The sequence below is a fragment of the Bos indicus genome, chromosome 28, assembly GCF_029378745.1.
Source record: "Bos indicus isolate NIAB-ARS_2022 breed Sahiwal x Tharparkar chromosome 28, NIAB-ARS_B.indTharparkar_mat_pri_1.0, whole genome shotgun sequence".
Classification (NCBI taxonomy): Eukaryota; Metazoa; Chordata; class Mammalia; order Artiodactyla; family Bovidae; genus Bos; species Bos indicus.
Window position 1 is genome coordinate 16,322,827 of NC_091787.1, and position 27,018 is coordinate 16,349,844.

Here is a 27,018-nt window from a genome sequence, read left to right on the forward strand (position 1 = left end):
AACAGTTTATAAAAAGTATTTTTCTATTTTGTAGATGAATAAATGGTATTTGGTGAAGTTATGAATTTTCTTCTCCCTGAGAGAAATGTTAGTGACAGAGTTGGTATTTGAAACAAGGTCTTTTTGTCTCCAAGGCCCAGCCTTGCAATCATCCTAAAATGTCATTTTTCTTGGGGGAAAAGTAGGGGGAAAAAATCAGGAATTCCAGTAAGCAAAGCACTTTCTGCCTATAATATCTATCACAAAACGTTAATTCTGAAAATAATGGAAATAGCTAACATTTCCAGATAAACACCATGGAATACCCATATAATCTTCACCAAATATATACCGATCTAATGTGTAGGCCTGCGAACAACATTATGTCCCTTTCCACTTCTCGCCCATTTCCTGTCTCCATGTTCATGCTCCTTCACAGATGATTCTCTTCGTGGTGAGAAAGAGAATGCGACAGAGCTTTGATACAACAGGCAAACTGACGCCAGTGAACAAGTGAAGTCGCTCAGTCCTGTCCGACTCTTTGCAATCCCATGGACTGTAGCCTACCAGGCACCTCCAGTCATGGACTTTTGCAGGCAAGAGTACTGGAGTGGGTTGCCATTTCCTTCTCCAGGGGATCTTCCTGACCCAGGGATCGAACCCAGGTCTCCCACACCGCGGGCAGATGCTTTACCGTCTGAGCTACCAGGGAAGCCCAAACTGATACAAAAGAGAAATGTTTCCATTGATACAAAAGAAAATCTTTTCTCTTTCTTCTTTATTTTTATACCAATGTCATAGCAATTTGAAAATAATACAAACTATTGAATATATCCTGCTATGCTTCTATTTTTAGTGAAGTAACATTTCTTCAAGTTTAATATGCTTTTCTGTTCATCTCTGCTTTGAGTTCCTAGCAACTGTTCTGGAAATCTAACCATGGACCCAGGTCAACTGCACACTCTGCAGTCTTGTCTATCCCAATGACTGGGAATTTAGAGGACAAGGAGAGAATGTGTAATTATTTATGCTGGGGTTTTGGCCAAAAAAGGCTAGGACATGCTTATGAAAGATACAGATAGTGGGACAAAATAATGTCCAGGACTGGCTACATTTTACAGATAGAGACTCAAAGTACTCAATAAACTTGCCCAAATTCACTTTGCTAATTCAAAGACCCTGTACTTTACCTCCTCATCCACCTGCATGCTTCTAGAGATGTCTTTCCTCATTATTAAACTAACACCCTAAATAAGCAATGATGAAGTACTGCTAAAATTTATCACCAACAATGGAGGTAAGTAGAGAGGTATTGAAAATGTATGAGGCATTCAGAGATCTTAGATGGGCAAATTCAGGAAACAGAGAGCAAAAAGGAAATTGCCAAGTCAGTGGGGAGAACGGAAAACAACCAGAAACCACTGCAGGTGACGTGTGTGATGGCCAGGCTTACAAAGCAAAGGACACAATGAAATGAAGTTTTATCAAGCAGCCAGCCTAGAGGCTTCACTATTCAAACCTTTGCTCTTTCAACTGAGCATATTTGAGTGGATGGGTATTCAGTTCAATTCAGTTCAGTCACTCAGTTGTGTCCGACTCTTTGCAACCCCATGAATCACAGCATGCCAGGCCTCCCTGTCCATCACCAACTCCAGGAGTTTACCCAAACTCTCGTCCATCGAGTTGGTGATGCCATCCAACCATCTCATCCTCTGTCGTTCCCTTCTCCTCCTGCCCCAGTCCCTCCCAGCATCAGGGCCTTTTCCAATGAGTCAACTCTTCACATGAGGTGGCCCAAGTATTGAAGTTTCAGCTTCAGCATCAGTCCTTCCAATGAACACCCAGGACTGATCTCCTTCAGGATGGAATGGTTGGATCTCCTTGCAGTCCAAGAGACTCTCAAGAGTCTTCTCCAACACCACAGTTCAAAAGCATCAATTCTTCAGCACTCAGCTTTCTTCACAGTCCAACTCTAACATCCATACATGACCACTGGAAAAACCATAGCCTAGATGGACTAGGCAGAGCAGGCAATGGCACCCCACTCCAATACTCTTGCCTGGAGAATCCCATGGATGGAGGAGCCTGGTGGGCTACAGTCCATGGGGTCGCTAAGAGTCAGACATGACTGAGTGACTTCACTTTCACTTTTCACTTTCATGCATTGGAGAAGGAAATGGCAACCCACTCCCGTGTTCTTGCCTGGAGAATCCCAGGGATGGGGGAGCCTGGTGGGCTGCCGTTTATGGGGTCACACAGAGTCGGACACGACTGAAGTGACTTAGCAGCAGCAGCAAACGGACTAGGACCTTTGTTGGCAAAGTAATGTCTCTGCTTCTCAATATACTATCTAGATTGGTCATAACTTTCCTTCCAAGGAGTAAGCGTCTTTTAATTTCATGGCTGCAATCACCATCTGCAGTGACTCTGGAGCCCAGAAAAATAAAGTCTGACACTGTTTCCACTGCTTCCCCATCTATTTCCCATGAAGTGATGGGACCAGGTGCCATGATCTTAGTTTTCTGAATGTTGAGCTTTAAGCCAACTTTTTAACTCTCCTCTTTCACTTTCATCAAGAGGCTTTTTAGTTCCTCTTCACTTTCTGCCATAAGGGTGGTATCATCTGCATATCTGAGGTTATTGATATTTCTCCCGGCAATCTTGATTTCAGCTTGTGCTTTTTCCAGCCCAGCGTTTCTCAGGATGGGTATTAGATAGTATCAAAGGATTATTTTTATATGGAATAACAGAACCTAATATATATTATAGTCTTCCTCTATTAGAGATACATACAAAAGTATTAATGGATGAAATAAAAGGATGTTTGGGGTTTGCTTTAAAGAATTCCAGCAACATGTTACCAAATAAATAAACATCATGTGTGATGGGTGAGACAAGTGAACCAAGAGTGGCAATGAATTGATAACTGAGTTACAGGTAGGCAGTGGTTCATTACATTATTTTCTTAAAAGAAGTCTAGGCTGTTTATTATCAGAGATAATTAAGAAAAAGGCTTAAATAACAGACATAAAGGAAAGACAGGAATCTTTAATTCATTGAAAGTACTTCTTTTCCTCTGATATAGATTCAATATTACTATGGTGCAAATGAAAACATGAAAGCAAAGTCCAATGATCGTACACCCACAGAATTGAGATGTTCCGATTTCTAATTCTAAGTTCAGCTTGTGAGAAATTACTAGACGGTTATACAATGAATTTACTATAAGATGACCCTAATGGTACTTTTCCCTTATCTTTGAAATCAAGTAAAAATTTATTTTGAAACTATACACCAATATACATTTACATATGTATCTCTATTTTTGCATCTGTAAAGATGAAATTTACTTAACTATATCACTGATACAGTTCAGTCTGGTAATAGAACCCACAAGAGTCAAAAATAATAAACAACTAATTTCAAAGCAGTATAGTAGAAAGAAGCAGAATAAATGAAGAATTAGAAGCCATAAGTAATCATACTGGCTGTGACTCTTACTATGTAAATTCAGGGAATTCATTCAATGTTTGAGTCTCAGTTTCATCATTTGTACTATGACTGGATTCTATTATATTTCATCCAAGTTTCCCTCAGTTCTAACATTTTAGAAGCTAAAATCTGTCTCTCCCATGGCTACACCTGTTCAGGAACCCAGTGTTCACTGCAGATTATGACACCTCCAATTTTAGGAAGGCTCCAGGTCACACCAAGTCTGCACGATGGAGCAGCAAAGGGAACTATTTCTAGTCCTTCTCATCGGATGTGGGTGGAGCCACGCAAACAGGCAAGGAATCCTGGAGTTATATTCCAGGCACATGGATAGAATTATCCCTGGTGGGGGGTGGGGCAGGGGGGAAGAGTTAGCATTGTGCTCCATTCTATGACAGACTTACTTATGGGGCTTTTAGGGACACCAACAGAGGATGCAAGCCCTCTAGGGGAGAGGGATGAAGACAGCAGATGGGAAAGATGTTGCTAAGTCACCTGTGAGTACAGCTCTACCAGTGTCCCCACCTAGGGTTCCTGTAATCCCTGTGGGTAAATCTGTGCATCTGCAGTCCTGATTTATAATTAGCTACATAAGCTACTGGGACAGAGCCTGTGGGTTTCTGATTCACCGTGTATCTCCAGCATTCGGAACTATGTCCAGCATTCGGAACTATGTCCAGCATTGTGTTCACTGAAGGAGAAATGATAACACAGGATGGCATCGAAAATATGAGTGTAACTGGCACACTGAGCACATGCTATCTAAAGCACTTGTGAATTTTAAGTAGCACATTTAAAACGGTTTCAGATACTAAAATGGGAGTGGATTGTGAAAGGTATAATTGAGAGACAGTATAGGAAGAAGTAGAATTGAGTTGCCAAAATGAAGAAAAAAGAAAGGAAATCAATGAAACAGGAAAGTGAAAGTCGCTCAGTTGTGTCTGACTCTTTGTGACCCCACGGACTCTACCGTCCATGGAATTCTCCAGGCCAGAATACTGGAGTGGGTAGCCTTTCCCTTCTCCAGGCGATCTTCCCAACCCAGGGATTGAACCCAGATCTCCTGCATTGCAGGCAAATTCTTTACCAGCTGAGCCGCAAAGGAAGCCCATGAAACAGGAAAGGGCCTCTTTAAGAAAGGTGCCTACTCAGAGACTGAAAAGGAAAATTTTGGGGAAAAAAATACAAAATATGGTGTCTTATAGGCTGATGCTCCAGTTGTGCAAACTGGGAGAAGCTTTACCACTAGACACAGTATCTCTGAATAGGAATTCCCTGACTGTGATACCAACACATGCAATAAAAAGGTTAATACTCAATTACACTTTAATAAAAAGAACAGTGAAGAAGAGTTGCTTATCAGTTTTAAATATTAAGCTTCAATTAAAACTTATGATTAATAGTACTAACAGTATGACTGAATCTTACAAGCCAACTTGATTTTCAGACTTTTCTTATTCTATTCTGGTATCCACCCACAGTTTTTCTTCTTAAAAAGACTCCAAGCCATGGGATGTTAAAAAAGAAAATGTTCTTTAACTATATATATATGTATGTATGTATGCATATATATATATATGTATGTATCTATCTATCTATCTATATATATGGAAACAAACTAATACCTTTTTTTATTGATCTTATTCACACAAATATAAAGATATCTATCTCCAACTCTCTGCAGCAAACACAATTATCTTAAGATATTGTCAAAATAGACTTAACTTCTAGAAGTTACATGGTAAATGTTAGTCTGTATTAATGCTGATAGTTTTATAAACCAAATGAAATTTTAAAATTAAAATTCCATGCTGCTTATATTCCAGATTTAATAATGCAAATATATTATTCATTCTAAAACAGTTGGGGGAAGAAAAGAAACTTAAAGATCTAATTCTTTGGAGGGGGAAAAAACTATGTTTAAACTAAACAATGAAGCAGTCTTCAAAAGTAAACAAATCTCTCAGATAAGCATTTTGGCCTAAGTCTTCATGAAGCAAAGACCGAAGGAAAAAAGTTTCCTAATACCCAGAAGGATCAAACCAAGTGAAACAGGAAATACCTGAACAATAGTTGAGCATCACAGACAGACCAGATCTTTAGTAAAGCAATGTTCACATTTTAGCCCAGATAAAAATCATGGGAAGACAGAAGGAATGTAAGAAAGCGAAAGTGTTAGTCACTCAGTCATAGCAGACTCTTTGTGATTCCATGGATTATTGCCTGCCAAGCTCCTCTGTCCATGGAATTCTCTAGGCAAGAACACTGGAGTGGGTTGCCATGCCCTCCTCCAGGGGATCTTCCTGACCCAGGGATCCAATCCGGGTTTCCTAGCATTGCAGGCAGATTCTTTACTATCTGAGCCAACAGGGAAGGAATACTTGGTAAAATTCGTACCTCCAGTTGACAAAAAAATTTTGACTCAGAAAACACTATTTGGTAAACCCCACAAATCTCTGCAAATTGGACTTGGGCTCTGCATATTTAATAAGTTACTCAGATAATTCTGATTCTGTTGGTTCCTGGGTTATCCTTTCAAAACTCTGGACATCTAATCAAACTTTTCTTATAGGATGAGAAATTATACCTAGGAATAGAAAGTAGGTATTGAGTGCTTTTTCTACTGGACCCCCAAAAAGTCAAGTACAGGAAAAGAAGAGATGTGGGAGACGGAGGAGAATTAGGAACAAGTTTTCAAGTGTTTAATTATGTGAAATAGATACCATCTGGATTTTCTGTGCCTATCAGCTAATTAAAATGTTTCCCAAAAGTAATTCCATTTAGGAAACTCCCTGAGGCCAAGCACCCTTTCACTTCAAAGTACAAATGCTCAGGCAAGTTTACACCTGCCATAGAGGAGAAGTGGACTGGTCAGCGGGGAGGGGCCCTTCAGTGGGTGCATGCGGTCATGCGTCAATCACCCAGGGAAGATGAGGACGCACCACACAGCAGACGGAAGGCTCTTGAGATGAGGAGAAATGTTTAAAAAACAATTTTTGTAACAGTTTTATTGAAGTGTAACTTATATACCATAAAGTTTGCCCATTTAAAACACACAGTTCAATAGTTTGAGTGTATTTAGAGTTGTATAAACATGCCCACAATTTTAGAACATCACCCCCAAAAGAAACCCCATACTCAAAGCAAGGATCTCCTCTGCTCCTGCTTCCAGCCCTAGATAGCCATGAACCTACTTTATGTCTCTACAGATTTCCTATTCTAAATACTACATCTAAATGGAATAATATGCTAACCTTTTGCACCTGGCTTCTTTCACTTAGCCTAGGTTTTTAAGGCTCCTTGAAGCATGCAGCATGTTCGTCCACCTTTCTGTTGTCAAAGAAAATGTACTTTTAAACTCAATGTTAAGGAAGAAAGAATTCTTATAAAAACTTTTATTTATTCATGATTTAGACCAATACACCATATGCTGGAAGCTGTTAAGATGTTTAAATCAAAGACCTGAATGTATGCAGTATCATTCAATATTAGACTCTGGGGAACTTTTGCTCATATCTGTGAATAAACTCCATTGGAGAAGGAAGGGCAACCCACTCCAGTATTCTTGCCTGGAGAATCCCAGAGACAGAGGAGCCTGGTGGGCTGCCGTCTATGGGGTTGCACAGAGTCGGACATGACTGAAGCGACTTAGCAGCAGCAGCAGCATGAATAAACTCCAACATAAAATATTTACTATATACTCTGTTTTTATATTGAGTACACAAATTTATTCATTTATTCTAGGCAAAAATGTAGCATTTATTATTATAAATGACAATTTCTACAATGGTCACAGTCCATAATCAAGAAATTTATAATCTAAAAAAAGCAAATATAAAGCTAAATAACAGTACTTCAAACCAAAATATAAATTTGCAGTTATCCTGTACTGAAATATCCAATAGGATCACTAGGTTCACTAAGATGCCGTGAGTTTCATCACTGATGTCCCAGAATGTAAATTCCAAAAGAACAGGGCTATTTTTCTTGATCATGGATATATCCCAAGCACCCAGGACTCAAGGTCAGTTCATTAAAAACATTTCACTTTGTACACTGTTAGTTATTATGTTATATTAACTATTACAGAATTTGCTTTTTTGATTTATAAAAATAACTTACACTAATTTTATAAGCATCAAAAAAAAAGATTAAAATTACATACGGTCATACAACTCAGAGAAAAGTCACAACAAATATTTAGCATGTTTCCTTCTAGTTTTTCCTGGAAATCCACAGGTATATGAATGGGTATATTGTATTTATAATTCAAATCCCACTTCACCACTGCTTTCCAACAGATTATATTTAATTCAAAGGCCTTTAAATATTAATTTCATGGATTTTTTGCAATCACATTTCCAAGATCTTATATAGATAGATAGATAGATAGATAGTGATAGGTAGTGAAGTCACTCAGTCATGTCCAACTCTTTGCAACCCCATGGACAGTAGCCAACCAGGCTCCTCCATCCATGGGATTTTCCAGGCAAGAATACTGGAGTTGGTTGCCATTTCCTTCTCCAGGGGATCTTTCCGACCCAGGGATTGAACCCAGGTCTCCCACATTGTAGGTAGACGCTTTACCATCTGAGCCACCTGTGAATGAAATATACATACTAGGTCTAAAGGAAAACGTGTGCTTGCAAGCAAAATAAGTACCAACCTTTTACAAAATGTGATCATACCTCCATTAAAATACTAAGAGCAAGCCTTCTTTATAGTAGGAAACAAAACAAAGCCCTCCTATAATCCAAAGCCCAGCTCGTGCATACTGAACAGAGAAAAACATTTTCTTGTTCACATCTATTCATCAGAGCACAATAACCCAAGGTGATCTTAGCAAGATTTACTTGAGTAACCCCAACATCCTTCTCCCAACTTTCCCTCCTAGTGCCTGCCCCCTACTTCACCTCCAGCACACACTGCAGTCAAATGCTCCCCCTTACTCAAGTCAGGACATATAGGAATATGCCAGACTGTAGACAGCAGCCTGGGCTACTTGCCTATAACAATGCTAGTATCTCAAGTGAACCATTTTATTGTTCAAAGCATGACTATCTCGGTAATAAAAATGCAAGCTCTACACCAGTGGTTCTTAGGAACTTGTCCAGATCAGCATCATCTACAAGTTTCTTGGCACACCGTCAGGGTCTTTCCCAGTGTTACTGAATGAGAAACCCTGGGGCAGGCCCAGCAAAATCGTTCTAACATGCTTTATGCTTCTAATGCATTTCGACAGTCACTGTTCTGCCCTTCCTCAGATCGCTCACTCCTCCTCCTCCACCTCACTGTCATCTATTGTCCTGGCTTCTCCTTGGGTGAGGGGAAAATCAAAAATGGCTTGTGTAGACTTGAAATGTCACAACCAACCATTCGCTCATCATTTCAACCACATCCCCTACCTTGACCCTGCCATATCGATGACCTTTCAGTAGTAGAAAGGTCACTTGTGCAATTGATCTCATCCTCTTTCCTACTCCAGTACATGACTTCACTAATTCCCCTTCTTATTTACTCATCAATATATTTCCTTCAACTTGATCATTTTTACTAGCATATGAACCTGTTGCTATATTTCTCATCTTAAAAGAAATTTCTCTCAACCCCCACCTTCGCTTGCTAGTTATGGCTACCATTTTTAAAAACTAAGATATTGTTAACATGAAAGAAAGCGCACAGACTTTGAGTATTCAGGTCAACAGGTTTCAATAATTGTCTAAACCCATGCAAATACTGAAATCAAATTATAAAGCATCTCCTCAAAGTTTCTTCCTGTCCCTTTCCTAATAACTCCAATTCACTCACTCAAGCCACCAGTGATTAGATTTATAGAAGATCAAGTTTGCTTGTTCTACAGTGCCACATAACTGGAATTATAGAGTAGGTACTCTTGTGTCTGGTTTGTTTTGTTCAAAATAATGTACTTATGATAATATTCACCCATGTCATTGCATGGTATCCATTGTTCATTCTTTCTTATTTTATTAGTGAGCAGTATTCCATTATCATGTGAAATGCCAGGCTGGATGATCCCAAGCTGGAATCAAGATTGCAGAGAGAAATATCAACAACCTTAGACATTCAGATGATATCACTCTACTTGCAGAAAGTGAAGAGGAACTAAAGAGGCTCTTGAGGAGGATGAAAGAGGAGAGTGAAAAAGCTGGCTTAAAACTCAACATTCAAAAAACTAAGATCATGGCATCCAACCCCAAACTCCATGAGGAAAAGTGGAAGCACTATCAGATTTGATTTACTTGGGATACAAAACCACTGCTGATGCTGGCTGCAGCCATGAAATTAAAAACAAAACAAAACAAAAACACTTGCTCCTTGGAAGGAAAGCTATGACAAACATAGACAGCATATTAAAAGCAAAGTCATCACTTTTCTGACAAAGCTCCGTATAATCAAAGCTATGGCTTTTCCAGTAACCATACAAGGATGTGAGAGCTGGGCCATAAAGAAGGCTGAGCACTAAAGAATAGATGCTTTCAAATTGTGGTGCTGGAGAAGACTCTTGAGAGTCCCTTGGACTCTCAGTCAATTCTAAAGAAAATCAACTTTGAATATTCATTGGAAGAACTGATGCTAAAGCTGAAGCTCCAATATGTTGACCACTTGATGCAAAGAGCCAACTCATTGGAAAAGACCCTGATGCTGGGAAAGACTGAAGACAAAAGGAGAAGGGGAAAGCAGAGGATGAAATGGTTCGATTGCATCACTGACTAAGTGGACATGAATTTGAGCAAACTCCAAGAGACAGTGAAGGACAGGAAAGCCTGGCTTGCTGCAGTCTATGGGGTGTCAAAGAGCCAGACACAACAGAGCAACTGAGCAACATCCCATTATGTGAATATACTACACTAGGCTTATCCATTCATGTTGGTAGATATTTGGTCTGGTTCCAGTTTTTTGTTTTTTTTTAATATGATGACTAGGGCCATGGTGAACATCTGCATATGTTTTTTGTAGATTAATCTATGTTTGATAAAGAAATATATACAATGGGTATTTGATAAAGAAATATATACAATGGGAACCTGGGTTATGTGTCCAGAATAAACATCTGTTCTTAAGTTTCAAATTCTGCAAAATTCAGGAAACACTCTTTCCTTGATACCAGACCATTCAATCAAAACCTCAGCACTACAAATACAAAGCTGAGTAACAGTTTTAAAGGGTTTAAGAGAAATATATGACTCACTTCTTTATCCATAAATACTACACCAAACATTCTTTCCAGTCCTTTCTCACCTCACCAACACTCTGTGCCTACTGAGTTTAGCACCGTACATGAGTAAGAATTACTCCAGCCTTCAAGGAACTGCTGGTATAGGTAGAGAAATAAGACAGAAAAGACAATGCAGTGAAATATTTGCAGTACATGAATAAAAATATCTAACATACAATAATGCCCAAGGAAAGACTGATCAAATGATTGACACACCATTAGGTAAGATGCCAAAACACAGATCCAAGAACCAGACTAAGATTAAATCCCAGTGTGCAGAAACTAACACAACATTGTCAGTCAACTATAATATAAAATAGTTTTAAATATACTGTATATATCTAAGTATAGTAAAAAAAAAATTCCAGCATCATTGCTCATTCCCTCTGAGTCCATATGCAGGTTGCTGCATCTCTGAGACTCAGTTTCCTCAACAACAAGATAGAAATATAATAGTGCCTACTTCATAGGTAACTATTGTGTGACTTAATAGGCATAAGGCACCTAGAACAGTGCTTATCACAGAGTAAGCCTGAAATTACAGTATTATATTAATTATCACCACCATCACCACCACATCCTCCTCCTCAGTTCTACTAAGGACGTGAAGGGGATAAGGGTACTAAGGTCTTCAAAAGAGGATGCCAACAGAACCCAGACATGAGAGTAAATGAAACAGCATAAACCCAGGCATTATCAGGAATAGCCATTTACGCTTGGGGAAAAACATAAGAAAAGTCAACTGAAATGCAAGTTTTGAAGACTAGTGTAGTAGGAAAGGCAGTCACAAGATGAGGCCAGGATATAGACAATCACAATATATCAGGGTAAGAAATTTCACTTGACAAAGGGGAGCTGCTGACCATAAGCAGGAAATACCACATTCAGATATGACTTTGGGACGCTGAGTTAGGAGATGTGAAGAAGTTGCAAGGTGGAGCGGCATGAGCGGAGATGGAGAGATCGTTAAAGGACAATGCTCATGGCCAGCAAGAGCCCCACGTGAGGCAGTAGAAACATGGGAAGGAGAAGGACAACAGATCAAGAAAAAAGAAGGAAGAATCAACATCATTTGGCTACTGATTGTTGAGAGGTTCAAAATGATGCCTGGGGTTTTAGTTTAAAGGACTTGCCATGTTGGGAGTAGAGGAGTTGGGAATTTTAGGTCAAGATAAAAAACCCAAATTTGGATTGTCTTGAATTTGGAATTTTGTTAGCAGTTCTAAATTGAGCTTTCTAAGAAGAAATTGAATGCATATATATGAAATTCTAAAAGATTTTGGATTGAATATATTGATTTGGGAACTATCTTCAGACATAGGGGGTAGTTGAGCCATGAGAGTGGATCAAGTTAGAGAGAGGATTCAGTGAGAATGGAAGAGATTCTAGAACACAATCCTAGGGAATTTAACATTTTAAACTTGGCAGAGAATGAGGATAGTGGCCACTTTAATTGCTCAACATCCACTCTACCTTACTGGAAATGACCAGAACATGTTTATCGTGATCATTCCATTTGCCCTGCTAGTAGTTAGGACAAAGTCAAAGAGAAGTATGGTGGGAGACTTATGGAAAACCTGTCCTTACTTTAGGAAAGAACCTGACCTTCAATGAAATTGCTGAACTAATGTATCAAACAGATCTGAAGTCTGTCCCACTTCTGGATTTTCAGTCATGTGAGACAGTAACTGTCCTTAATGTGTGAGCCAGACTGAGTCAGTTTCAGAAAACACACTAATAAAAGGTATCCACACTGGAGACGGAAGATCATTTGACTGGAAATAGGAAGAGAGTGCTCTTATTAAAACAAAGAGGAAAAAATTTCAATATGAAAACTGTAAGAGATACACTACCTGATACGTAAGTCACATATATGTATATACAAAAATTATTTATATTGTTATATTTTCTATATACTTCAACATAGGTACTTTCTATTTTCTTGATCATTGTATTAAAAATATATGATTAAGAATAATAAAAATAATTATATACATGTTCTCTCTCCAAAGACTAACCTGATGTCTGGCATATCTTCTCTGGTAAATACATATTTGCAGGATGATTGAAAAGGTACCAATAAGGTAAAGTGTTTCATTTTAGACTTTCCTTTAAAAAATTAATTGATCAACTTTATTTTTAATTAGTTAGTATGAAAGATGGTTTCTCAATTAATTTAATAAATATATGTTAATTAAAATGTAGGAATCTTGACCCATTTATGTCATTACTTGATGTTTTTAAGTGCTACTACTTAAAAACTTATTCATTAAAATTATTAATGATATATTGATAACACAGAACTGATCGCAGATATATAGAGATAATACCTAATGCAAACTGATTTTAGCATTCTAAAAGATCAGCACAGAGTAAAATGAATTCTACAGGGATTAGCAAAGACATTTACAAACCTAGATAACTGCATCTTTAAAAGGAACTGGGAAATCTAACAATGTCTTCTCCAAAGGATCAGATTAATAGTAGAAGGCAGGAAGGAACCTGTAAACCCTCCTCCTTTTGTAAAAGAGAGCACTACCTCCTGCAATATTCACAAAGTAGCAAAATGTTCAGATCAACAGCAAGTTGCAATTGTCTTGTACAGACAGGACAATTTTAACAGTTCCACCCCAAGTATGGGCTCCCCAGGTGGCTCAGTGGTAAAGACTCTGCCTGCCAATGCAGGATATTCAAAAAACGTGGGTTCGATCCCTGGGTTGGGAAGATCCCTGGGAGTAGGAAATGGCAACCCACTCCAGTATCCTTGACTGGAAAATTTCATAGACAGAGGAGTCTGGTGGACTACATTCCATGGGGTGGCAAAGAGTTGGACACTACTGAGCAGCTATGCACACATGCACCCAAAGCAATACCAACACTTCATGGTCAATATCCTGTAAAACTATACTCCAATTCTTTGTGACCCCAAGGACTGTAGCCTGCCAGGCTCCTCTGTCAATGGGGGTTCTCCAGGCAAGAATACTGGAGTGGGTTGCCATGCCCTCCTCCAGGGGATCTTCCCAATCCTGGGATTGAACCTAGGTCTTCCACATTGCAGGCAGATTCTTCACCATCTGGACCTAAAACCATACTAAGACTCTTCAAATTAAGACTTATGCCAGGGTTGTAGAATCTCACTACTGAAAAAGTGCTCCATGGACCAGCACTATTGAGATCACTGGAGAGTTTTTTGAAAAGCAGATTCCTGGGCTCCACTGAGACCTACTTAATCAGAATCTGCATGACAATGATACTTACATGTTTGGAAGACACATTATAGTTTGAGAACCAAGCTTCTAAGAGTATTGGCCATTTGACCTCTTGCTTAAGTTTTCACTGAAATAATATACAGCCCATGACTCATAACAGCTAGTCTCAATCTCAATGCAGTACTCAATTTTTCATTGTGTACACTGGGCTCCAGCAGAAAGGAAAAGGCCAACAGTTTGATTCAAGACCAAACAATGAGATAACAGCTGCCTTTTTATGAAGTATTGTAAAAAGCACTGCAGGTAACTTTTAATACTTAGATTAGACAGGAAATTTCTATAATCTTATTGCAAATTTCAGAATAAAGTGTAGAATGAGGGGAAGAAAAAAATAAATTTGTAATTATACAATTATAACGTGAAGTGGGGGCAAATAGTTAAAAGACATCAAGCCTCAAGCAGAGAGGCAACCGTTAGTTATGAATTCTTTAAGAGACTCTAGAGGCTTGTCTTTAATAATTAACTTGTCTTTGTAAGTCGCTATTCCAAAAGGCATTTAATAGGTGTTCTTGGAGCTGATGTAATCTGAATTAAGGACAGATTCCTGGTGTGCACGTGTTTTCTTTTTCTTTTCTTGGAAACTGCCCTTCTGTCCTGAGATTTCAAGAAGAGCAAAAATGCTTGCTCCAAATTTATATGACCAGGGTGGGCACGGTGACTGGCACACAAGGGACTCAATATTGAAGGAATGAATTCACGCATGCACACAGAAATGAGTTTTTGCTTCTCCTGATGAGTGATTTAGTATTTGGAGAGGGACCAAGGTGATACCACCAAAGTTTAACATGGAACTCTCCTTACTGTACTCTCTGCAGACTCCTTTTATATAATATTTTAATGGCAGAATCATGAATGAAACCCTTTCCTATGTTTTGAGCTGTTTGGTTGCTACCAAATAACTGAAGATAAGTTCAAACAAACCATTGTTACAATAAGCAATGCAAAATTAATTATATTGTGCTATTTCTTTATAATTATTATTTCTTCATACTTAGAAATCTGTGTAGCATTCTATCTCTGAGGAAGCTGATTCTCTCACTTTTCTTCAAAATGACTTCAAGGAAACCTTCCATATAAATAATAGCTTTTCTTTTTATTATGGCTCAATTTATTCAACTTTAATTACTTTAAAGGAAAGAGAACCTTCCTTCCCAGATAAGAAGCACATTGAACTTTTATTTGGTATTCCTTACACAAATCTTCTGAGACTGAAAAAAAAAAAAAAGATCATCCTAATTTATAAAGAAGAAAAACACAAGGTGTGTAAAGCTGAACTGCTTGGCTGTGAAGTAGTTTAGAAGCAGATGGAGGAACAGGGCCTGAGTCTTATTTCTCAGCCATTGGTGCCACACATTTGTCTCTCTATAATTTTTACCAACATTTAGACAGAGTGCCACTGATGTTAAGTTCTCCCCAAGAAAGGACTTGTTGCAGGAATAATTTGTTTTTATTTCTGAATACAAAACAGGCTTTGAAAAAACTGACCCAAGTGATTCATAATCAATCTGCATCCATCTGAGATCAATCCTTTCAATGGCATACTCAGACTGTGGCTGCCCGGTACTTACTCAGTTACACTTAAAATCCTCAATTCCAAAAGTCAACCACATTTGACATACAAACCGAAGTCCTAGGAAGCCACGAGTGCAGGCTGTGCTCTTCTGAGTTTATGACACAAGTGAGCACAAAAATGTATGAAGTGAAATCCTACAAAGGAACTCAATGTATCCATGATTATTAAGCTTTTGTTCTTATTTCATTTTGGTATCATCTACATGGCTGCTGAGGAGTTTATAGAGAACAGGGAGAAGGTTCCTTTGCTTAGGATTTTGTGTGATAATATTCACCTACTCAACAGTTTCAGTTGATTAGCATGGTAGCCATCTACTTTAAATGAGATGCTCAGGTCCCCTTCACAGATTTAACAGACTAAGTGATTCTCATGTACAAAATTGGAAAAGTAGTGTCCTAAATCATAATCCAGGGATTAAGGACAAAGTATAAAAAATTCAGCAAGAGAGACACTACGGTTGCTATAAATCAATACAACTTCACTCCTCTGTCTCAGACAATAGAACTTCCAGCATCTCTCAGGAAAAGAAAAGTATTCTTAAAGGTTGTATCTGCAGGAGAGCCTTCCCCTTGTGGGAACATCAATTATCATCCTCAGATTCTTGACAATCCACCCACAACCCCTAACTCCAAAGTTCCCTCTCATCTCCTTTCTCTTCCAGTTTTTTTCCCCCTAAGCCTCTCATTTCCACCTCTACTCTCAGACCTTTGCCTCCCTTCTTTCTTTAACTATAGAAGTGTTTCACCTTCCACACAGAACTAGAATAATGCTCTTCACACATTTCTGAGGTCCAAGAGAATTTCCTAAGAAAACACAAACTTTCATTTGCGAAGCACTGTTCCTTTGTAATGTGTGTTTCTTTAAATATGTTGAATCTGGGTATATTACTGTTCAGACAGTCTTTTGGATTAAAATTGCAAATTTGAAGTCAGCTGATTTTTTTACAGAGTTTTATAATAGGCATGCATTAACTCTTTTACTCAGCATTTTATCTCATTTCATTATCACTAACTGACTTGCTTGATTTTGCTCGGTAGGCTGCCATGCAAAGAACAAGGTATTATCACATGGTATTAAAATACCACATTTCAATGTGGCCAATGACAAGTATATTTGTAAAAAGACCAACATAGACATGTTAAGGATAAAGAAGTTCTTCACACTATCCCACTGAACATGATTGATTTCAGAGAATATATACTTGTTCAATCAAGTGATTGATTAAAACAATCTCAGCACATCATCTTCTTAATCATAGCATGGTAAAGTGCTATGTCTCTTAACCACTGTTCCCTTATTTGCTGTTTTAGTCAAGGTCCCTATGATATTGTCCTTAGAGATGTTTCAGGGGAGAAAAGACAAATGAAGACATGTCCCTGCCCTCTCAGGGTCTAGCAACCTAGATATGTTCATGGAGATTAATTAGCATCCTAGTTACTTGACAAAAATATACAGTCTCTCTCACAGAGGTCACATATAAAGCCATACCAGCCTTTTCTGCAAGTCCACAGGTATCTTATTTATAATATGTCATGCAAAAAAGAAATTTAGATAGCTCCTATTCAGATGTATTTGGGCATCTGTTGCTAATTATCAATCTTTTTACAAAATGTATGATTTATAGTGCTAGTTATATACACAATGTATTTTTATAAATAGTCAAAAAAGACTAAAAAGCTCAACTCTTCTGAAAACTATAAACAATCCATGAGACACGAATATCATAATCAAGGACGAAACAAGCACCAAACATCAGTTTGGTTTGACCTTTGCCATCCACATTAAAGTGTGAGAGATGTGGAAGGAAAACACCACCTTCATAAAGGCTACTTAAAACAAATTGTTCCCCTAACATGGTACATCTTCCCTTCCTGTGCTCAGCTCTGCAGTGTACAAGCCTGGCCTGCAGAGGAGCCAAGCTCTGAGTGGATCAGAACACTCCTTTTCTGAAGGACTAGTTCCAAGATAGCAAAAAGGAGAGCTGGAACAAGTGCAGGGAGATGCTTTAAGCTCATTTTAATTCACTGTACTATTATAAAAAAAATCTCCAACACACGCAACAAATATGAGAACTGACCATTTCCCCAGGATTGGCTTCACTGATTAACCTAAGGACAGTCTTGTTCTCAAGCCAGGATTCTTGCAATCCCTTCCACTTTCATACCTACCAAATTAAAAAACACACACACACAAAAGTATCTTCCAGAAACATCTAGAGTAACTTAATGCTAACCATTATAAAACAATCATGGCGCATCAAATAACAAAGAGCTTGACTCAACTAGCTAAGTTGCTGCTGCATCTGTCCCCTTTTTTTTAATTGAAATATAACTGACATATGACATTGTATGCTTTGGGTATATAACAAAATGGTTCAATATTCATATATATTGCTGCACATGTTATTGACCAGAGAAAGCTATCATCAGTGCTTGGTTTACTTACTAATAATGCGGCATTACTGAGAAGGTTGATCTTGCTTCCCTAGGAGGTGTAACTGGAGGTGTTTCAATAAAGAATGATCCTTGACCCCAATCATTTCTGTCCTCATGTCCATCGCCCAAATCTGTCTTCTTGATGAAATTTTCACAAGAGTTATTCATCTGGATTTCGTAAATGGCACTTTGGGAAAGGGTAACAGATGACGCACCCACCTAGTCATACATAGTCTGTTGGTATTTATTGAAGATATCTGGCTGTATATAATGAAGAAATAAGAGTTTTGATTTATGGAAGGAATTGAGAATCATTCTAAAACAGAGGTATCATGAAGGTACAAGATACCATATGTGCACGTGTGCGTACACACTCACACACACACACACACACACACTGCAAGGAGAAGCAATGGTGGGTGGAGTCCATTAGCTACTGAACTACTTAATATTCTCAGGACCGATCCCTACATTAAGGGCAGGCACTCTGAAATTACAGTGAAAATAAAGTAAGGTTTTGAGACAAAGGACTTTGAAGCAGCAATTCTCAACGTGTGGTAAGAGGATTACCAGCACAGAAGCAAGTGGGATAATGTTTTAAATAGGTTCCTGAGCTCCGCACCATAGTCACATAATCAGAATCACTACTGGCAAGATCTCAGAAGCTGCATTTTATACCAAGTACCTCAGATGATTCCTACAGTGCCAAAGTTTGAAAAGTATCACTCTAGAGGATTCTAACACCTTTCCTTGAAGGACTAAAGTTCTCACCTTGATATCTATGACATATACAACATACCACTAACCAATTAGATGATTGTGGTAACTTTATTCCTTTATTAAACAAATACTACTATTTGAAAAAACTATCTTGAGATGCCAATAAAGCCATATAAATATTTTGCCTCTGGGACATTACAGTCTCAATTATGTAATCATTACATTGAGTCATTAAAAAGTAGGAAAAAAAGGACATCATCAAAAAACAAAGAGGTTGTTCTATCCAAAAGTATTCTTTAGTAATAAGGGGATATGCAAGCCTAAATCTATAGGTTTCTAAGAGCTTCTGACTTTAAGATAAGCCAAGAAGGAAGCAGGTAGATAGGACAGGGGCTCAGAGAAGACAGGAGGACAGGGGAGAGGGCAAAATTAAGGCCTCAGGCTGCACACTCTGTATAATCAGCATCCAAGTCAAATGCAAACTACATTACAGGGAACTCTTTCCCTATGACAAACCAAAGTGCCGCCAAAGGAGATTACATTTCTTCATCTAAGAAGGAATGGTTAGAAATGAAAAGAAGCCTTAAAAAAAAAAGATATGTTAAATGTTCTCTTAAATGACTGCAGAATATCAATTCAACTGAAATCACAGAAAATCCTTTTTCTAGAACTTTTGACCAGGCATAAAGGTCTTAGCTAAAGTGGCAAAGCTGTTGGACACCGCAAGGATGAGCTGACAGTAACCAGGTACCAGAACTGTCATGTCCCAGGCATAACCGGGACTCTCAGACCACAAGATGCAAACATTTACTCTTCTCTCAGGATCACACTTATATCACATCAGCAAACATGAGCCAATAAGAAGTCCCTTGAATGACAATAGGTTCCAAAAAGCAGAGTGCATAGAGAAGATAACATAGGGCTCCAGAGTGAGACAGACCTGAGACATATCCTGGATCTTCCATGTTCCAGCAGTATGACTTTGGGCCTCAGTTTCCTCATCTGTTAGATGGGATAATAATGACACAAACTACATGATGGTAATAAAGATTAAATGAAATATCTACAGAAAATGTTTGGTAGAGTATTTGAAAGCTCTCTAGTTAGCTGTTCTAACTATAATTAAATGGTCCATCAGATGGGTTTGTTAGGGAAAAAAAACAATTACATATGCATTCTTAAGTATATAGCCTTGTATGTATGACTTTATATATTGGAAAATTTACATCCATCTTTACTGAAGTAAATCAACCATTAGCAAATAGGTGACTTATGCTTCTGTTGATGTGCTGGTTTTTAAACTTTTAAAATTTAGTTTTCATCATTAAAGGACTGTTATACAAAGAATAATTTTTTAATGAAATAATTATTAGCTAAAGAACCATACAAACCAAGAGTACAACTTATATTTCTCTGCCAGGATTTGCTATGAACTTCTTAATGAAGAAAATAACCATTAGTCACCATCAATAATAGAACAGCAGTGATGACTTTTATTGATCATTTCCGAAGGACTGGAACTGTGTAAGCACTTATGTGGATTGTCTCACTGAATCCTCATTAACAACTCTGTAAGGCCAAGGTCTATTATTATCACCATTTTACAGAACAAGAAACCGAGGTTTCTCAGAATGTCAAGCTCATTTCCTAAGAACACATGTGCAAGAGCAGTGATTTCAGCTGATGAATCTGGAGCCTGTGCTCTGGCCCACCCTGTTCTGTTGCCTGAAACTGAGGACTGGAACTCAGGGTCTCTACTCCTAATCCACCATTCCTCCCACATACTGTGGGCCCTGGGCAGGCACTATTAATATAACTCAGCTTATCAGAAACCAGAGTCAATATTCCCATTAGATCTCAAATTCTATGTTTAAAGTTCCCCCACTTCTACAACAGGACTAGGTCTTTCTAAGCAGCTCCTCAGGAGTCAGGAGTCTGGAGACTCACACAATATTCCCCAGATCTGATATCCATCTGAGGTCAAAATATCCTCATGTGGTGCCCACTGGGACCAAAGTAATGTGATATACTTCACTTTGATACGTATTTCTATAAAGCACATAAAGAATGATCCTAACTTTGAGAATTTCATGCTGAATAGAAGTAAATGAAATATTGAATTAAATATTGAAATACAGGAAACAAAACAGATCTAGCAAGGACTGTAAGCAAACCAAACATTTGTCATGCGTTCTTGTGATCTATTTTACTCCTAAATGACATGCATTAGATGTTTATCCTGAAACCTAAAAATATTAGCTTTTACTATAGCAATGCAAGTAAAACCTTGGTGGACATCAAAGATCTAAATGGCAGGTCTGTGTCACTCAGAGCTCTCTAGAGCATGAGGATAACTGCTAACAGGGCAGTGTGAGGGCAGCTGTGCAGACTGGATGGTCATGTGCTTTATGACAGACATGGGATGGCAGCTTTCTTTATGCATGGCCAAACAAATTATAGGATCTACTCTGCTTCTGGTATCTCATGCGTCAACTAACTGAAGTCAAAGACTCACTCTGAAAGGTTTTAATTACGAAGAAAACTTAACAGGCAAGGACACATTTCTTTCTGTAAAGAAATTACTTTTGAATATTACCATAACAAAGTCCATTTGAAGAGTAAAATGAAATGAGGTTAGTTATTTAAGAAATGAGGTTGGGATACTAAGAGCATCTTTCAAAGCCTCATCTATGAAATATTCTTGCTGAAAATATTAAAACTGAACATAGACAATCCTTTAAGTATGGGGGATGGAAGAACAAATTAAAGGATACCACTTAGATAAAAGCAGAAATATTCAGAATGTAGACTAGTCTACATGAACCTTGACCAGGTTTATTTATTTTTAATTGGAGGACAACTGCTTTAAAATATTGTGTTGGTTTCTGCCATACATTAACATGAATCAGCCACAGGTATACACACGTCCCCTCCCTCTTTAACCTCCCTCCCATCTCACCCCTCTAGGATGTCACAGAGCACTGTTGAGCTCCCTGCAACATACAGCAAATTCCCTTATTACTTATGGTAATGTATGTTTCCACGCTACTCTATCAATTCATCCCACCCTCTCCTTCCTCCACTGTGTCCACAAGCCTGTTGTCTATCTCTCCATCTCCATCAGTAGTACTATTTTCCTAAATTCCATATATATATGTGTTGATATACAATATTTGTTTTTCTCTCTGACTTACTTCACTCTGTATAATAGGCTCTAGGTTCATCCACCTCATTAGGACTGACCTAAACATGTTCTTTTTTATGGCCGAATATTATTCCATTCACATATGTACCAAAACTTCTTTACCCATTCATCTGTTGATAGACATCTAGATTGCTTCCGAGTCCTAGCTATCACAAATAGTGCTGCAACGAACACTGCGGTGCATGTGTCTCTTTCAGTTATGGTTTTCTCAGGGTCTATGTCCAGGAGTGGGATTGTTGGGTCATATGATAGTTCTGTTCCCAGTTTTTAAAGGAATCTCCATATTGTTCTCCATAGTGTCTGTATCAATTTGCATTCCCCTGACCAGGTTTTGTCAATAATTGCAGGAAAGAAGGTAAGGGGTAACAATAGAAAATTGTTCTAAACTTTAAAAGTCTTGAATTACATAATCAAATGTAACAACTAGAAACTAATTTGGACCCAGGTTCAAACTAGCTATAATAAGTCACTTTTGAGCCAACATGGGAAGTTCAAACACACATTAGGTACTAGAGAGTACGTAGAGAATTATGCATTTTCTAGGCATGATGCTACTGTAAAGAAAATGTTCCCCTTATTTGACAAGCACAAAATGTTTGAGTAAGTGACATGATGTCTGAATTTTTAAAAAAAAATGCCTCAGCATCCTCTTGTCTAAATACACTAGCAATTATGGCAAAATGTTGGTAATTGTTGAATCTGGGATAACAGGATTCATTCGATGATTTCTCTTGTGTATGATTAAATTTGTAAAGTTTTAAAGAGACTCTAAATTCTAAACGAATACAACTACTGTACATTTTAAATCAACATGAATTATAAAATGCCTGATCTTTGACAATAAGAGGTAGGTATATAAAATTATGTTTTAAAGAGCTGATATTTTATCTACAGACTAAAAATTTATATTACAGCTTGCTCAATGTTAATTTCTTATTGTTTTGTCCACTAAGATTTTCCATTAATTTGTCATTAATATTTAACTCATGGGGGTGAATTATTGCTCAGCTTAAGCATTAGCTATTCCTCTTGGAAAGTTACAAGGAAAAAACACCTTAAATTTCTTGTAACCTCTGTGTGACTGGCCTTATATTTACTGATATTGGGCCTTATATTTACTGACATTGCTAAACTTACTGGTAGCTCTTTGATATGTAATATGCACAGTTACATATGATGAAAAATCTGTCAGTCAGAGGCAGGGTCCAGAGTTACAGCTGAAGAAGGGGGAAAATTACACCATGCCAACTGATTCACAATCTTCCAGTCTGGGGCTGGGGGTCGGCAAAGTTGAGTTATCTATACAAGAAAACTCTAAAAAATTTAGAGGGCTCAGAAAAAAATCTTTTGATTTTATATAAGTACAACTCTGCATTTCCAGTGGAAAAAAAAAATAATCCTAAACTAATCAAGTAACCTACCACACTGAAAAGGTGAGTATCTAAGTTCAAACTCGTCCAGCCAGCCCTCAAAAACACCCTACTTCTACAGCCACCTGGATCAAGTTTCCTCTTGCAATTAAGCAACTATTCATATTCACAGTAACCTCCCCAAATCCATTTCTTCAGAAGAGCACTGCAGAACAGAAAAGGGACTGGGTGATTACTTCATGTTTTCAAATGTAAAGAATGAAACTGATGAGAATGCTCCCTGACATAGAAAAATACACAAATACAACGATTTCCTTCCCCATCCAGTGCATTATTTTAATAACGGAAGGCACTGTCCTGCTTTTATAAAAGCCACCATGATGATTCAGCTCCTACAAGAAAGGCAGCTCCGTTGCCATCATGACCATTTAAGGACTGTGCTAATGACACACGTTGCAAATAAAAACCACTCCGTTCCAGAGAGCCTCTAAAAAGCTCATCTAAGATGAACAACTTGGGTTATTTGTCAACTTCTATCAAATGGAAAGACATGGCTGCGACATCCTCTAGGACTTGACAAGATGATACAGTGTAAACCATACACTCCAAACAAAAGAGCAAAATTCACCAAGTATTTTAAGTGATTGTTAAGCTTCTCAGATGGTTCTAAAGAAACTTCCATCTCCCCCAAGATCCAAGGCTCTAGATTTCAACAATTCAGCAATGCAGACATGACTGCTTCTAATCAGATTGAAAACTCATGTGGTTAGGAGTTCCCCAGTGAAATCTGTGATATTAGGAACTGATAATATGATTTGATTTATTGCGCAAAAGCATATGTTTACTGAGATTTTTATTTCTGATGCATATACCAGTAATAAGACAACATACAAGATTTAAGAATCCATTAGATCAACTAAAGGTTTCACAGTTCTGAAACCCATTCCCAATGCTGTCAAGGTCTCATTTTGAAAGTTCAATTTTTATGTCCTTTTTTAAAGGATGTTTCCCATTAGCAGTCAAAGTAGTTAGGCTGCAAATAAATTAAAGAAAATAACTTTCCATTTATTTATAAATCATAGCTCCCCAAGTGTGAACGATAACACTTCACTGAAGAAAATGACCACCATTAGAAAATGAGATTTTTATATATCCATCCAGCATTAAAAATTGGCTGTTTGGAAGTGTCAAGTGTATAGAACTTGGTGCTTGAAAGAATTTATTTTCTATTAATCATCCCCCAAAATTAATGTGTCATAGTAGCATAACAATTCAGAATTAAAAGAATCACCCTCACATACACAAAATCTAACATTCTTAGAAAAAAAAAATTGAAGTAGGTTAGCATTTGGAATACTCCTAACATTGAGTTTCTCTAAAGAGAAATTTCTACAGATAACGACAATATTTCTATTAACTTACTACAGATAAAGCTATAAAACGAAGCCAATGAAGTCAGGTATTTTCTAAGTATGTCAACCTGAAAATACACTAACACATTCTTCAAAAACCACTTTTATACAGTAAGTGTTTTTCAATAATAAATGGAAAGAACAAAAACAACAATACTGCAAAAAAAAAAAACAAAAAACAAGAAGTCTCTTTCTATTTAAACACATCTTTTCTGGATCTAATTTTCAACCCGATGATGATTTTTTTCATCATCATTTTCAGCAGACAGAAATGGCTAGCAAGTAAACCAAACTCCCAGTCTCAAAAAGCAAAAAAACAAAAATCACTGCACTTTTCACTCCAAGAGAATTAACGGTGCAAATATTTTAAAACTTTAGCTATAACAGTCCTGTAATATTAAAAAGTTACTTAATACATTTAAAAGTCTTAAATGACAGTACACCCTTTCAAGAGTGAATTGAATAGGAATTCATTTCTATTTAGCTTACAATGCTTTAAAATTCCCTTCTTAAAATAGATGTAATATTTGAACAGTATAGTAAATACGGTCTTCAAATATTTAAAAAGGAAACTCCAATTACACTTCTTTGATTTACAATTGTGAATTCAAAAAAGTGATCTAATAATACTCTAGACTTTAGGCAACTATCACTAATTTAGAATGTTTCACTTTGGGTGGGATTTCAGGCTCATTCAGCCTACAGTTTCATTTCTCTGAGCTACAAAGACCATTTTGTAACAATTACATCATTGTAGTATCACCACATTTCATTCTAAACTGGCCAAATGTGAAATAGATCACACTGTGACACAGTTTTACTTAAAACGCTAACAATGCTAAATGATTTCAGACTTTTGGTAAAAACTGTCCTCCATTATAGCATATCCAACAGTCCTGAAAATGAATCTCAGTTTTCAGCCATGCAGGCTAGAGATGCTTATTACTAAACCAATAAAGCCAGTTTTGCTGGGAGGAGGGGTAAAGGGGGCAGGGTTGCCCAGCTTGGTATCATGAGGTAAGGTTAAAATAGACAACACTTACCATCTCTCAGAGCACACCCTTCACTTGTTTCCACAGTACCTGCATATTTCTTTTTAACTGCCTTGTTGAGTTTTAGTCCGTAAAATGGCAACATGCGTAAAGGCCAGACAGCAAATACAACGAATGAGCAATGTCCAATGCCATGTTCACTTACCTGCAAAAGTAAAAGCAAAAGGGTTAAAACTCTCTAATCATGGAGGCACAATTATCTCCTTACATCTCTACTAATTGGCTTTGACTTAAAGCTGATTATGTGACAAAGAAAAAGACAAATATAACCTTCAGGTCTTTAATAACACCATTTGGAAATAGAAGGTCCCCTCCCCCCATCAATAAGTTCTTTAACAGGTGTAAGTTAAGTGGATACAGAATCACAGTCACTGTTTCCTTTATGATGAGTTGATGACCAATTCCTCTATAGTGGGTTAGAGAGAGATGACAATGGAACAGGCAACGGAGAAAGAAATCTATTAGCTTCTATTCAAGAAAAAGATCTTGTGGGTGTTTCTCCAAGAGGTATTTAATAGTTGTCTATAGATCCGTTGCAGCTTTTTCTTTATAGGATAAAATGCTGCTGGTTATTGCTGGGATGTTGCCAATGATCTCCTAGGCAACTGACAGTTAAAAGAGCCATAAATAGAACAGCAAACACCATCACTATTTGCTATCCTGAAGAATCTTGCCCTTATGCACTTAAGAATGCATGTTTTAGCATGAATATTCCTCTTGTCTCAAAGCATAGGAAATATCCAAACACCGATGCACCAGAGACATAGAAATAAAAACAACAAAACCAAATGTAAACAAACCACATCTAGATCTATCTAAAACCACAGTAATAGCTTATAAGTTTCATCTCACGTGCCAAGCTTAAAGGAATCTCACATGTATGAACTATTTCGTTTTGATTTTTAACAATTATTTGAGGCAAGAATTAGTATTATTCTCATTTTCTATAAATCAGGAGGAAACAGAATTTAAGAAACTTGCTCAGAGCCACAAGGCCAGAAGTGACAAAGCAAGAATAAAGATATATTTTTCTTTTATTATGAACTCAGATTTCACAGATTCCTGAGTCAAGACATCAAGTTCTTTCCCTCATAGGATTCATTTTGACATGTTACTGAAAGATTGAAGAAGAGCCTATAATTGTGCACTTCACAAAGCATCAAAATGACAATACTGTGGTTTTACAAGCTGTTTTCTGTAAGACAGGGAACATTATTCCCTTAAACTATTAACAATAAATGCTTTATAGAAATAAAATGCTTTAATGGATCAAA

At 37.5% G+C, this 27,018-nt stretch overlaps 1 protein-coding gene across 1 annotated transcript in view; it reads right to left on the bottom strand.

The window, feature by feature from the left end:
- The window catches only part of LOC139180332 (uncharacterized), a 368,615-nt gene that overhangs the window by 99,520 nt on the left and 242,077 nt on the right, over nucleotides 1-27,018 (bottom strand). The window contains exon 5 of the mRNA XM_070781800.1: nucleotides 1-25,889. This exon is cut by the window's left edge and continues 99,520 nt beyond it. Within this exon, the coding sequence (XP_070637901.1) occupies nucleotides 25,716-25,889 (174 nt within the window). The 3' untranslated portion in view covers nucleotides 1-25,715. The remainder of the gene's footprint in view (nucleotides 25,890-27,018) is intronic.